The following is a 16,120-nucleotide window of genomic DNA, read 5'->3' on the forward strand; positions in this document are numbered from 1 at the left end:
TTAAAACTCAAAAAATTAAAGAGCTATGAAGACAAGAATGGTACCATTAAAACATTTGTGCTCCAAAATTTATTTTTCTACATAGTCACCACTATTCTCAATGCACTTTTGCCAGGAATTCGAATGATGCATCTCTGCTTCTGACACACATTCATGACATGTCTGTTTATACATAGTCCAGATTTGATGAGTTTTTTTTTTTTTTGTTTATAATTAAAATAAAAATCTAGCTTGATCTCTAATGTGCTATGAATCATATTAAGAAGATCCATTGTGTTAGCTGTTGAAATGAATAATGTATTTTCATGTCATTTTTTTGCTCTTTTTTCAACTAGCTATGTGATTTTGCTCAATGTTTAAACTGCTTTGATCTACAAGGATCATTCCAAAAGTAAAACATCTTTAATGTGCACAATATTGTGTTTTCATGCAAAAAGAATAATGACCACTAGTCAATAAGAATGGTTTCATTAAAACAAGCGATCTTTCGTGCTCCAGAATTTATTTTTCTACATAGTTACCAAATACACTATTGCCAGAAATTTGATGACGCATTTCTACTTCTGACACACATCCATAATAGGAGTTGCTTTCTTAGAGTCTCATACCATCAATAACTACAACAGAGAGATGAAACTTTCAGAACATAAATGCATAAGTTCAATCATCATAACAATGAAATCTACAATCCTCTCTGATGGATTTGGGCGGAAAAAAAAATAGGAGGCATTACTTTTGGAACACCCCTAGTAATAATCGTTATCGGGTTATGATTATTATTCATTCACCCCAAAAGGATTTTTCACTTGTTTGAAACGTGCATTTTTAATTATACACTATGAAAATTAGCTTCTGGGGGTTTCTACGGACGCACATATGCAAATGCATGTAAAATGATGTCACAGGTAAAGAAAGACGATAAAAAAGAAAAGAGAACGTTAGAGAGAAGGATCATGGGAGACGTCATGCTGGTAATGAGAGGTCATGCTGGGCGGGAGAATGATGAAATAAATGTTGTTGTTACAACTGGAGGAAAGGAGTTGAAGTTATTTCCTATTCTTTGTCTACTTTGCGACTGAGGCTACAACATGTTGGTTAACGTTATATCAAGATCAGTATTACTCCAGACAGCAAATTTGCAACTAACTGAACAGTCATAATTGGATGCTATATAATAATTTTCTTACTATTGTTTATAATTTGCAAAGATATATATAATATAATAATATAATATACTTACATTAAAATTTTTTAGATAAAATAATAATATACTTGCATTAAAATTTTTTAGATGAAATTAAAATAAAATTTTGGCTTAGGATACCTACTATTATGTATTTTGTATGTAGATGTTTGTCAGACTTTTATTAATTATGTACGACAAATTAAGGCATGACAAAGCACGACAATTATTTATTCGTGAAATATTTCAGCACGTTATTTAAGTAACCTAGGATTCTTTATGTGTTCTTTTTTTATTACAATCTTTGTACAGTTTTTTTTTAACAATCTTTGTACATTTTTTTTTGTTGCTAAAAATCTTTGTAAAAATAAACAAGTTTTGTTTCAAGTCTAAAATTTATGGAAATAAATTGTTAACATATTTACTTTTTGTGGGGGGGGGGGAGATAAATATTTCCTATTTAAAAAAATTAACACTATGATTTTAAAAAGTAAACAATTTCTTTTTTTTTCTACTTTAGAGAACATTTTTTATTTTTATGTTTTATTTTTTTTTATATTTCTCATAAGTTTGAAAAAAACCCCCACCAAACTTGTTTAGTTTATACAAAGTGAAAAATAAAACAAAAACAAAACAAAAACTAGCAGAAGATATTATTTGTCATGTATAAAAACAAAAATCTAACAGCTACCATAAAAAACAAAAGAATCATTTATGATTTTAAAAAGTAAACAAAGATTTTTTTTTCTTAATGCAAGGGAATATTTTTTTTTTATTTTTAGGTCTGACTAATAATTTAAAAAAAAATATTTCTTCTTAAAAAAAAAAATTAATTTGTTTAATTTTTACAAAGATTTGTTTTTAGTGTAATAAAAACAAAACAAACAGTAAGAGGCAGATAGTAAAACTGTGTTTTTTTACAAACAATTTATAAACTGATAAAATTTTTCAGAGTTTCTATTATTTTTACAATGGCATTCATCCTTTTCTTTTTATTGCAAGTTTTAACATTTAACTTTCCATGTTTTTTATTTGATATTTTTTTGTGTCAAATACATTCAAAAATTTTATAACCAGAAAAAAGTGTAGTCATTCATATGGAAATATTGCAGCAAATGATACAATAGTTTGTAAATAAAAAAGCAATATACATACTTGCATTCAAATTCCAAATTGTTTGAGAAGACAGTTGTCTTGGAAAAAGCCATCTTCGCCTCATGAAGAGGTCTTTTTTCTCCTCCGGCGCAATGCAGTAGGCCACACTGCACATTCCTGCAAGCAAAAACAAATGAAAAATAAAAAGAACAATTTGAATTGGTCCCATCCTAAAATCAAATGAAAACTAAAAAAAATTTTCTCAATTGGAACCGATTTTTGATAAGACCATTTCTCATTTATATTCTTAATTAAATCCTTTATTCATATTATTTGGATTCTTCAAACTACCATTCAATGTTTTCGGTGATATAACCTCCGACCTTTTTAAGATGTATCTTGTCAAACTTGTGGATCTTTCTGTTGAAGTCGAGGATCTGCATAGAATTTAAATGGAGTTAGCATGTTCTCATTCCGTCAGCCATGACGGGGTAGAAATTGTATTTTTAACCTTCAACCTCCAGAAGAGTGTAACTTTACAACTGAGTTTTACCAAGTGCACTACTCCACATCTGCAAATAAAGGATTTCGTTCAAAATTCTAGGCAGATTTCTGAGTTTAACAAAAAGATTCCGAAGTTCAACGAGATGCATTTGAAGAAGATCGCAGGTTACATTAGTGGAAACGTTGTGAAAATAACACTCAAGATGAGAACAGCAATCAAATGAATTCAAATGATATGGCTAATTAATCCTCATCTCAAAAATTTCAGAAAGGTAAATCTTTTAATAGAGATAAGAATTTAATAAATTAAAAAACAAAAACAAAAAAAAAACAATGATCAGCTTATCAGGCAGCCATTAAAAATTGGGAAAAGGAACATGCTTAAAGTTGTGACTTTTGTAGGGATTTTAAATCAATTTTTAAAAAATTTTCTCACTTTTATTCTCTCCAAACAGAGCATATTGCAACTGAGATGTAAGAGGTTACTGTGATTAGGAGCCAGATTTATCAGGGGAATCCTAAGCAGGAAGTTATCTAGCAAGGTGTTTCTTCATATTAAATTTATATTTTTGCATATTGGTACAGTCAAGGAAACCAATAATAGGGAGGGAATTTCAAAAGTAAATCATCCGAAGAAATAAGCTATTAGAGTAGAGTTTTTTTTTCCCAACACCTGCAGACCTTTATAATCAAGTGGTGGGATTCTACTGCCTCCTTATTTCTTTTATACCAAACTTTCTCCTTTGTGACAAATCACATGGTTATTTGGGCTCTAATTTGTCTGACCATTAATTTTGATGGGCTTTATTTTCTATATGCATATTCAACTTGAATGTAAAATAGGAATGTATGCCTTTATATTCTGATTGAAAGGTGAAAATACATTTAAGCCCATTTTTACAGGTTGAACAATCCTCTCTGCTATGCCATTTGACTGAGGGTGCTATGGAGGTGTTTTGTATGGTATACACCCTATTTTCCTTAACTACTTTTCTCAGAATTTTGGTACATTGCTCATGATAAGAATCTGAGGAACACGATTTCTTGCAAATATTGTTCTAAATATTTTTCTTACAATAATAGTTTTCCTACCTCTCACACCTTTATAACTTCAAACCAACCTGAGAAGGAATTTACTAAGATCAAAAGAAACCAATATCTTAAATATGTGCACAATTGGTATGAACCCGTGTCTTTATTGTGTCCTCTCTTTGGGTAACATATGTATCTTAGTTTGTTTAACTGTTTCGATTTATGTACATTTAAGAAATCTTCTTATGTGTTCCACCCTCCCAGGCCTTGCCTTCTCTTTTTGAGAAGGGATTAGTTTATTGCTAGTCACCTGAGCCGCCCTTACTGGGTAATGTCAACGAGTCTGCCCAGGCACATTTTACAGGTCAGAATGCCTTTACTCGGGGGTGCTAACTTCTCAATCTTTTTGACCCTGGTGTCTAAGCTCTTGCAGTGGGAGTAAAAACCCTTCTTATGCGTTCCTCAGCATCATTACAATACTACGACCACCAAGCCTATAGTCTCAATCTTCTTTGCATCGCGGCAACTCCACAATGAATTGTGCACTTCCTTACAATTGGGGATTACTGCATTTACATGCATGATTTTTATTTTTGCAAATTGAGCAAGTCTTACTGAAAGTTGGACATTTATTTTTTTACCTTTGGCATGCCGTTTGTCACAAAATCTGTATGAGATTTTGTATATATCTACTTTGTTCAATTGTTCGATTATTTTTGTTCATTAATTCCAATTCCTGCACAAATCATGCATATGTTTCTAGTGTTAAATGAACACTTCAAAACGTTTTCAATATTTTACGTTAAAAAAAAAAAAAGAGTTGCACATTATTATTTCATCTTCTTGGCTCATTTCACCAGTGGCAAGTTTTTTTTAAATTCATAAGATCTTGCCCTATCTTTCAATCAGTGTACAAATCGTACAAACAATTCCTTGTTTCCAGAACTTTTGTTTTTTTCAGCGATAATTAACCTTTTCTTTGGGCTGATATTACTTTAAAGGTCTGCTCTTCTAAATTTCTTGGATATGCCATTGTTGAAACTTTCTGGATTGCTTCATACCCAGCTTTTGCAAGGAACATGTCAGTAATTTCATTTTGCTCTTCTTTGCTTAATTTATCTTTAGGTTTATTTATTTTGGCCGATGCCTCAAAGAATCTTATCCATGTTTTTACATCGTCTGCATCGTCCAGTGTCTTTGTGTATCCTACTGGTGACACCATTGTTATATTGTATAAATCGCATATTAAATTTCATGATTACATTGATACCCAATGCCTGAGGTGTATTTAAGTATCTCATTTGCATACTATACTAAAAAAGCTTTAAAAAAAAAAAAATAAAAAAAAATATTATCAACTTACTCTGGTTGACACTTTGCAAAACGTCCAGTGACGTTGTCACGGCCACAATGGCCATTAAAATTTCCAGTTGGATTAAATTGGTCAAAACATTTATAATCTCCTCCTGTTGCATCTAAATAAAAAATTAAAAAATCATTAATAATTAGTAAATGATGAAAATTAGATATACTAATAAGTATACATGAGTTATCTTCTCCTGTGGTATAAATACTTGAATCATTAAACAAGTATCAATCATTATACTAATTAGTTTTTCAAGAAAAAACTAATAGTAATTAGTTTTTCCTTAGTTTAGACAAACTTCCTTCTTAAAATAAATAATTAAAAACAAATTCTTCTGCAGCATAATGGGATTTCGAATAAATAAATTTCAGGTGAAAACATTACATACTTACCTGGCATAGGTAACGCAAACGCCTGGCTTTCCAGGCTGGGGCATTTTGAAGTCAATTAGGTTTGGTTAATGTGGGGGGAAACCCTTCATATCAGACAATTGCTATTTATTTTATTTGGACACTATCAGAGTGCTCCCTTTTGGGGGGAACTGACCCCCCCCTCCATTAAAAAACGACCTTGTGTTAATTTGCTTTCGTGGGGAAGCAAATAAATGCTTACTTACATGTCATGTCGAAATTAGTATAAAAAATGAACTGCTAGATGTATTAGATCTTTTTTTTTTTTTAAATCACAGCTACTAACAGTCCAACATTTTCTATTTTGAAATGGCAGATTTTTATTCAAAGCAAGAGATATAAATCGAAATGATAGATTGCAGTTACCTCCCTTGTATTTCTATAAGTTTTCCACATTAAAACATGATAAAACTCTACAATTCGATAAATTTCATTTTTAATTGTAAGTATACAATAGTGTTTTTACATAAAATGCATTTGTTTGAAATACTATTATACTGCAGAAGCATCAAACGAATAAATCCTGAGTCCTCTCCTCCTGTGATCATTGAATAAACAAAGCACGAGTTATCTACCCTGTGATCATTACTTATTTGATTAAGCAAAACATGAGTTATCTTCTCCTTTAATAACTACTACTTGAATCATGTAGACAAATACAAGATCACTTTAATTAGTTTTTGATAATAAACAAATTACTGGTGGATCTTCTTCCTTAGCTATTTACTCAGTTCAAACAGAAAATTTTCTTGGAGTCATCTACTCATAGACCAGATAAGTGAATTGTTTTTACTTACCTTCCCCCCAGATAGTCTGGCATTGTTTGCTAGATGTAGGGCAATACCCATTGTAACAGTAGCCAGTATTATTAGCACATGATTCTCCATCTCGGATGCTATTATCGGCCGGACACTGAAAAGCGAAAGAATAGTATACATATGAAACGATTACGTTGTTAATTGATCAGATTGACAAATAATAGTAGTAGTAGTAGTAGTAGTAGTAGTAGTAGTAGTAGTAGTAATAATAATGAAAATAATAATAAAATAATAATAATAAAATAAATAAAATAATAATAAAAATAATCATAAAAATAATAAAAAAAGACGATAATAATAAACAATAATAATAAAAAAGATCATAATAAAAATAATAAAAATAATAAAATAATAATAATAATAATAATAATAATAATAATAATACAGAGGAATTTATTTATTTACTTGCAGGCTGTTATCCTCATCTTCATAGTTGTGGTTGTTTTACCATGTTTTGGCCAACTATTGCTCTGACCTTCTTCTTCAGAGGAATAGTTGGCCTGAAACGCGACGAAACAACAACTATGAAAATGAGGACAACAGTCCACAAACAAATAGATATACAAATTACTCATCTCAAAGGATTCCAACAACAAAAAAAAAAAATGAGACAGTGAATGTTGGGAAAAAAATTATATGGACATGTAATATAAATGAAGAAGGCGTAGGCATTGTTGCGAAAAGGTCACCTTAATTGAAAAACAAAATAGCTACAAACAGCTGTAGAGAATAATGCAATTAGATCTTAATTATATCAAAACTAAAATTGAAAAAAAAAAAATTTGAAAACAGTAAATGCAAACTCTTTTAACGAAGAGATAAAATGGCAATTCACTTAAAAAGTCAATGTAGCATTCTAGCTTTTAAAACAAATACAATAGTAGTCACAGCTGTGTAGGGAATAAATTCAATACATTTCTGCTAACATGTGCTATACAGCATGTTTCGTTAGTGCATGTGGGTGGCAGCTGTTCAGTTGTTGGATGCTTAATCAAACTAGGGAGGGGTGGCGCAAGGGGCTGAAAATATCTTTGACTTTGACTGCTGGGATTGGCTTTGTGAAAGAAACAATGTCTGGAGACCAGTAGGATCTTATCTTCACTGAATGTCTTCTCTGGGTGGCTGAACAGTGACCACTTACAAAAGGCCAGAACCAGCCAAGGGTGAAAAAATCTCAGAAAAATAGAAAGAGAGACGGTTATGTCAAGTCCCCTCCACACACACACTGGAAGAGGAGGAGTTGGAGTTGAACGTTTTAAAGGTTGTTGATTTTCAACTGTAAATGAATGTGTTATTTGTACTCGGTTTTAGCTTCATCTATTATTCGTTCCGATGAGGGATATTTTCAGAATAAAAATAAAATAACCTTATATTCTTACAAGAGCTACCATGCCAACCTCTGTTCTATCAGATTGAATGCAGAGATGTGTATGATACCATGAAGTCAGGAAATACCTACGTTTGTGATACTGATCTATATCTTCATTCATTCATAGACAAGCTCTGTATTCTGATTAATCAACAAATGTCACAACTATTCTGATTCTATACCATTAATGTTTGAAAGATATACGGCATAATTGCGTTGACACACTGGTTCTCACCAAAGTTAAGCAATGTTGAGCCTGGTTAGTACCAGATGGGTGACCGTTTGGGAATTTTAGGCACTGTATGTGCTCTCTGCTTATCTCGGCATTTGTTTTCAGTCGTCTTGCACATACACTTCACTTGCCATTGTTATTTAACAAGGTGAACTCAGGAGAGATGTAATTGGAGAGTGCGCACCTCCTGCCACAAAAATTCACGCACAAACACCCATACGGTGGGTATCCATAGTCTGTCAAAGACTGAAGGAAGCCTTTTTGTTTATTTTTTAATGTTTGAAAGACTATAATTTTGAGTTTCTAATTTATAGTAAACAGAATTGGAGGTGTTTAATGACACGGACTGACAACCTGGGTTCGAATCCAGTTCATTCCACTGTAACACAAAAATGAAGAAAAAAAAAAAGAAGCAAAGTGACAACATGCAACAGGTCTTTTTGCATACTCCACGTGACCTACTTTTATGAAGTTGAGGCCCACCTAATCTGCACATGAACAGTGAGATTTTGCATCACTTTGCAAGATCACTAGTCATAAAAGTTGTGGGTGCTGCCATTTTGATTCTTTCTCTCCCTCCCCTCCCTAGCAGTTTGATTCCACATGACAGAATAGGGAGTGATGATGATTCAGTGGTTAACGACATGAACTGACAACCTGACTCATAAGACTCATTTTCACTTATGATGCTGGCAACCTTCATGTGATCCTTCCAGTAAGTACCTCATCTCTTTCTAGAAAAAAATTCTGAGTAGAAAATTATTGGGGAAACTAATGCCAACAATAGCATCTTCAGATTCATACGATGCTGATGATTAAACAAGAAGAATGTAGAAGTCCTACAAATAAAAAAAAAATAAATAAAAGATATTACTTACATGTCCGGTCTCTCCATCACAATATTCAGGTACATCACATTCATTGGTATTTGTGCGACAGACATAGTTTGATGGTTGCACCTGAAAATAATTTTTTAAAAATAAAATGATTTTTTTTTTTTTGTCACTGTGGGTTGTTTGAAAAAAAAAAAAAAAATCCTTTAAATAATAAAAAAAGATTTATTTTCTATTTTGGCTTTGTAGCTGTAGGTTGTTTGAAAAAGAAAAAAAGAAAAGAAAAAAGAAAAAAAATCCTTAAAAAACACTCTGGTAGAAGAGTTTTTTTTTTTTTTTTTTTTTTTTAGACTTATCAACCTCTGCGAGTTATTTAAGGTCAATTAATGTCTTCAATTGGGATTCTTTATTTTTTCTTGATTCAGATCTTCTGATGTATTTTTAGCTCTTTTAGGAATGCAAAGTTATTCTCTATATGTTAAAATGTTTTTGATTTGTAATGAGAGTATGACCCCAATGATTTAGATGATCTTATTTATAACTACGGTTAGGACAATCAACCAATGAGAAACCTTCGACCTCATTATGAAAATGATTCTTTGCTGCCATCTTTGTTCTTAAGAATTATTCAACACTCGAGATCGTGACTGCATTGATTCTTCACCGATTTGATTTACTACCACCATCTTTGCTGAGTTGGGATAAGATGAATAACTTGTTCTTTTCTAGATATTGTGAAAGCAGGTGGTTTGTTTTATGGCATATCAACCAGTTACGATTTTTTCAACTCCAAATAAAGTTGTCAAACATAATTCTATGCATAGGGTAATAATTTATATTCACAGAATCCATTGTTTTCAGCATAAAATTTTACCATTTTTACTCTTTGAAAACATTACTCTTTGATATTAATAAATGTAGGAGTTTCCATTTCGGCTGGTATAGATTTTTACAGTGAACTTTGCCTCCCACACCACTCGCTTCCAGATGAAGGGTAAAGGAAAAACTTTCATCCTGAACATCGCCTGGCATGAATCCAGCCTTTTCCAAATCAACCGGCATGCAAGACTGATGTTGTCTTCGTGGGTCACTAGCAAGGCAAAAAGAGGTAAGCACGTAAGTTCTCTAAATTCATCTGATTCAAATAATCTTTGATATTTTACTTTATGGTGTGTTTCTTCTTTCAAAATATTTATGAGTGCATTTGTGTTGGTTTCAGTTTTCACGTTGAAGAATGTACAATTGTTTTACGCCGAACACATGCACCAAAATAAAATTATACTTTTTCACCAGTTACACTTGTGCCCTTGATTTTTGGCCGCAGTTGTTGCTGTAACAGATTAGTAATCTGATTTAATCTCAACATGATCGATCTTCAGCCACTATTTTCTAGTATCGATTTGGGGGATCGTTTAGTTTGTTTTACAGCATATCAACCATTTATGAATCATTTAATGCCAAATAAAATTGTCAAATATAATTCTATAGGCAGGATAATTATATATATATTCCCAGAATACATTGCACTCAGAAAGAAATGAAGGGTTTAAGAGACTGATTGCAAGAATTCAATGCCTTTAAAAGGGCTAAGAACTGCTGGTCTATCATATGTGAAGTTTGCATCGCAAGCAATAAACAGGTATTGGCTTTAGTTTGTTTTACGACATGGCAACCACTATTGTGTTATTTAATGTCAAATAAAGTTATCAAATGGAATTCTAAGGCAGAATAATTATTTTATATTATTTTGACACAAAAAAAAACAAAAAAAACTAAGTTTAAAATTAAGTTAGAATAACCGTTTGTCGTTTTTGAAAAAAAAAATTGAAATGAAATTTTTTGGAAAAGTTCAACATTTTTGATGAAGTCTGAGATTTTGAATGAATTTGTTTCTTTAAAGAAGTCGTTTAGATTTTTTAGAGTTGCAGTATTTCCTTCGGTTTTGTTGCAGCTAAACATTGGAGATTTTCTTTTACCTTCCAATAAATCATTGTGAGTAATATGTATATGTCCCATGTGGAGTCTGTTTACTACAACCGCTTGTCTTTCTGTAGCCCGTTTTTTTTTTTTAATGGAAATACTTTTAGATAAAGCGTGAAGCCACTTGATGTAAAGAGTTAACAAGAATGAAAGTTGACTATTGCAAAGACAGGAGATGCCTATTGACCTTAGTCTTGAAAAGACCAAGATTGTAAGTGGAAAGAAAACAGGGATCAGGAAGAGAGTTCCACAACCTTTAAGTTCTTGGAAAGAAGCTACTAATATCGGAAGTTGTATTAAAGACCACTCATCAATAGCTGGCCAAACTTTGTATAATTTCTTATTTTGGCAGTCATCCCATGATTCTTACCATTTCTTCTGATAGAAACACATGTCTGTGAAAGAATAGGAAAGGAGAGTCGGTACGTAAAATAACATTCACTACTGGTTCTTTGAACAAATTTGTGATTTTGAAGTCTGTGCTTAATTTTCACAATATTTTCTGATTCATTTCTCATTTATTTCCCCATTCCTTAAATCAGTTAAAGTTAAAAAAAAATTGTGCTAACAAAGACATTTTTGGTTAAAGTTAAAAAATGCACTCTTTTTGAGTTCCGGTTTCTGTCGAGCAGACGGAGTGTAAATGAAAGCCAAAATAAAGTCCCTTCTGAATAATGATTACTTTCCTGAATGTTTTCTCTTTTTTTATATAATGATATTGTGAATTTCATTTTGTTTAAATTATGTTAACAAGGTCTTTTTGATTAAAGTTTCTTTTTCGAATTTGTTTGTTTTCCAAAGTGGTTTAATTTTTAATAATTTATTTATAATAATGTATTTTATTAATAATCTACTTTTTAAAAAAAAAAAATAAAGTACCTTAAAATAAAAATGATACATATCACTCCTCATCTAAAAAATTCAGAAACATTACATGAAATCGGTAGATACCAAAATTAATACAAAAATGGAAATGACTCAATATTCTTTCCATTTTATAAACACGTCATACATTTTGAATTCTAATAGTTTGTCAGAAAAAAAACGACCTTTATTTCCAACATTCACCAATAAGAACCATTATCAAGATGCACTTGAAAAAGCTCAGAGACCGAAAAGTTCTGAGAATAATACCGATATGAGAATAGTAATCCAAATTATCTAAAGAATACAAAAAATATTTGATTAAGGTTTGTTTTCAACAAATAATCAACTAAATCAGTTTTTCCTTTTTCAAAATTTTCGTTTTTTATATAAAATATATTATATAAGAAAAATATATTTTCTTCTATGTAAGTATTTTTTTTAACAAGAAGTAATTTACATTAAAAAAATCTTAACATATTGGCCCCTCGATTTATTGGAGAGGGACCTATGTTTTCAGTGGCATCTGTGCATCCGTTATTCCGGACGATTGCTAGATAATGGTCCATTAGATTTTCCTGAAATTTTGCCACAAATTGTATTCCATTAAATAGATGTGCACAGTAAAAAATTTTTTTGCAAAAATTCCCGTTGCATCCCCAGAGGCTCAAAAGAGGTAAAAAATGACACATTTTATTCCATGACTTTTGATCCATTCATTAGATTTTTCTGAAACTTGGCCAAAATGTGGAGCCCATTGTTCTTAATCCATTTACACTGGGGTTTGGCATCCCCAGGGGCTCAAAAGAGGTTAAAAATGCCCCAAAATGGCCAAAAATTATACTTTTTGCCCCATAGCGTTTGATCAATCCATTAGATTTTCCTGAAACTTGGCGAAAATGTGAAGGCAACGTTGGCCCTTCATACTTCTGACATTCATCATTTCTTCATTATTTTTTGTGGTGTCATCTCACATGCAGCACCAAGCGGCTTATTATTATTATTATTATAATAACATATTTCATTAAAAAAAGATTTCTTACAAAAAAGACGAATTTGATTGAAAAACATCTTTACATTTTCAATTATAAGAAAATTAAGGAAGCTAATCATTAATCCATTATTTTGGTTGTCGTCAGTGATCTGTCTGTTTTGCAGAAACCGAAACTCAAAAACAGCCAACATTCTTGAATTTAACACTTAAATATGTTCTGGCAGAAACAGTCGTGGTTTTGTTTATCAATGAATGCCGAACAAAAACAGTGAATATTTCAATATTAGTACCTTCTTTTTTATCACACACACTTAAGATGATTTATAAATACTTATAAAAACGAGGGGGGGAAAAGGCAAAATAACAGTCTTCACCAAAAGTCTAAAAAAAAAAAAAAAAAAAAAAAAAATTTCTTTTAATTTTATTTAATAAAAAAATTATACAGGATTACTTGTTTTTTTTTTGTTTTTTTTAAATGTTCAAATTTAACCTTACAAAATAACGCTTTTTGAAGCTCTTTTTTCATATTACTAAAAAACTTGATATATCTATGTCTATATAGTGGTTTTCCATCGTGTGTAGGTGTGGAATTTAAATATACATGTCTTAAGGTGTGAAACTGCACCGTTTGTCCATTTTCACTGGGATTCAGCATTACCAAAAGCTCAAAAGGGGTCACAAATGCTCCCAAATTGCAAAGAATGACACTTGTTACCCCTTAACATTTGCCCCATCCATTAGATTTTTCTGAAACTTGGTGAAAATGTGAAGGCAATGTTGGCCCTTCACACTTCTCACATTCATCATTTATTCACTATTTTTTGTTGCGTAATCTCACATACAGCACCAGAGGGGGACCATGCACAAGCGGCTTATTTTTATTATCATTATAATAACATATTTCATTAAAAAAAGATTTCTTACAAAAAAGACGAATTTGATTGAAAAACATCTTTACATTTTCAATTATAAGAAAATTAAGGAAGCTAATCATTAATCAATTATTTTGGTTGTCGTCAGTGATCTGTCTGTTTTGCAGAAACCGAAACTCAAAAACAGCCAACATTCTTGAATTTAACACTTAAATATGTTCTGGCAGAAACAGTCGTGGTTTTGTTTATCAATGAATGCCGAACAAAAACAGTGAATATTTCAATATTAGTACCTTCTTTTTTATCACACACACTTAAGATGATTTATAAATACTTATAAAAACGAGGGGGAAAAAGGCAAAATAACAGTCTTCACCAAAAGTCTCAAAAAAAAAAAAAAAAAAAAAAAAAAATTTCTTTTAATTTTATTTAATAAAAAAATTATACAGGATTACTTGTTTTTTTTTTTTTTTTTTAAAATGTTCAAATTTAACCTTACAAAATAACGCTTTCAAAGATATGACTAGTTTCTTTTACATTGGAAAAGAGTGAATGGAAAAATGAGGGAGATGGACTTACACTGCAGTTTGAGCAGCATTGTCCTTCTTTGCAAGAAGCCCAGGGATGGAGCATACAAGTCTGTGGGTCACAGCAAGGGTCATTAAGGGCACATTCCTACAAATAGAAATAAATACATTCAATGATACAAAAATCGGTTTGATAAAGGGGTACAATAGACAACGTTGTTTACCGAATGGTTAGAACAACCAACAATGAGAAAGAACGAAAGGTTTGTTGCAATAGATAGTACAATAGTGGAGAAGCAGATATTAGTTTAATACGAAGGTTATCCTCAAAAGTAAGACTCTTTTTTTTTTTAAAACTAAAAAAGTAAAACATTGAAGAGCTACGAAAAGAGGAATGGTACCATTAAAATAAGTAACGTTTTTCAGGTCCAGAATTTATTTTTCTACATTGTCACCACCATTCTCAATGGACTTTTGTCAGCCTCTTTTGATACCCCAGCCATAAAAGTCTGAAGCGTGCTCGTCACTCACATCTTTGATGCCACCCTGAAATCGATGAACCCATCTCCTAACTGTGCTGACATCAACTGCATCGGCCTTGTAAACATTTAATAGGTGACAATGTTGATTGGTTCGAATTTTTCTGCATGGAGAAATTTAATGATGCATTTCTGTTCTGCCTCTAACGCATATCCATGGTAGGAATTGCTTTTCTCTGTTTCTATCTCATTTCCATGGTAGAGTTGCTTTCTTAGAGTCTAACACTGTCAATATCTGTAACAGCGAGATGAAACTTTCAAGCAATGAATGCATAAGTTCAGTCATCATAACAATGCAATCTGCAATCCCCTTCAGATTTATTCGGATGGGATTAAAAAATGGGAGGCATTACTTTTGGAACGTGGATACACTTTATCAATTTAATATTGGTTCTCAAATTAGCAGAGGACGAAGTATAACCTTTAACAGATTTATTCAACAACTTACAAAACATGTTAAGGTAGAAACCTCTGGGTGCATAATGTCTGTGATGCATCAGTTTACCTCTCAAACTGTTATGGCAGACCGCTTTTATCCTCAAGGGCGATAACTCTCTCTCTTCTTTGGTTCAACGGAAATAACTTATCAAAAACCAAAAAATTATCAGTACTTCCTGTAACGTGCAGGTCAAAGGGGCAGTAGTCTCAAGCATTCAAATCGAGCAAAAGCTGGGAAGGGGAGGGGGTGCATGAAATCATATTTAAACTATCTCCCTTTCTCATTTTGCAGTACTAGGATTCATACTTGAGTGTTTGGGGCATACATTCAAAGAGTTATCCCTAAGCAGTACTAGACCTCTGCACATCACTGCTACCTGACCTTTAGGTCAGGACTAAAGTGTAGTATCTGCGTTCTCCTCAACCATAAATTCATGTCCCATCATTTGCTTAAGATTTAATCAATTTACAAAGAAATTTGTCATCTGCTTCTGGAGCCTTCTTATTGGCTAAGCACTTCAGCATTTTCCGGGCATTTATGTAAACAACCAGAAGATACTAAACAAAAAGTCCGTTTTGTCTGGTTCCAAAGCTATACCAGTACTCATTTTTTTGTATTCATGAATTCAAAAAAATATTAAATTCTAACACTAGCCAATGAAATTGCAGTTTTAGTCTCATTCTTTGTCTTAATTCTTCCAATGGAAAATATATTTTCCCTTCAATAAATAATGTGTTCGTTTCCATTTTAAAATGGACAGTAAGAATCTTAATATTTGTGAATAAAAATTGTTGAAGACATTTTTTCAGTTTATTGTTCATTAATATACTTTCTTATATTTTTCCAAGGCTAAAGAGATCATTTTCTATAATTCAAGATAAGTTATCTCCCTTGATATGACAAGTTATCACATTAAATTAAAAAAGGGAAAAATATAGCCTGTTGTATTATATAACTGACCTCAGGTGTTCCACAATCACATTCTTCTCCACGCTCGACTTTCTTGTTCCCACAACTCTGGAGGAATGGTACCTTGAAAAAAAAAAAAAAAAAAAAAAAAAAA

The 16,120-nt window shown here is 31.7% G+C and overlaps 1 protein-coding gene across 2 annotated transcripts in view; it reads right to left on the reverse strand.

Annotated features, from left to right (window-relative positions):
• The window catches only part of LOC145263731 (disintegrin and metalloproteinase domain-containing protein unc-71-like), a 647,136-nt gene that overhangs the window by 21,471 nt on the left and 609,545 nt on the right, over positions 1-16,120 (reverse strand). For both annotated transcript variants that reach the window (XM_080120710.1, XM_080120709.1), the window contains 6 exons: positions 16,018-16,089; positions 14,132-14,227; positions 8,888-8,968; positions 6,388-6,502; positions 5,178-5,289; positions 2,339-2,455 (listed from right to left, as the gene is read on the reverse strand). In XM_080120710.1, the coding sequence (XP_079976836.1) occupies positions 2,339-2,455; positions 5,178-5,289; positions 6,388-6,502; positions 8,888-8,968; positions 14,132-14,227; positions 16,018-16,089 (593 nt within the window). The remainder of the gene's footprint in view (positions 1-2,338; positions 2,456-5,177; positions 5,290-6,387; positions 6,503-8,887; positions 8,969-14,131; positions 14,228-16,017; positions 16,090-16,120) is intronic.

Source organism: Euprymna scolopes, chromosome 39 (genome assembly GCF_053919585.1).
Source record: "Euprymna scolopes isolate OS-2025 chromosome 39, ASM5391958v1, whole genome shotgun sequence".
In the NCBI taxonomy this organism is placed as follows: Eukaryota; Metazoa; Mollusca; class Cephalopoda; order Sepiida; family Sepiolidae; genus Euprymna; species Euprymna scolopes.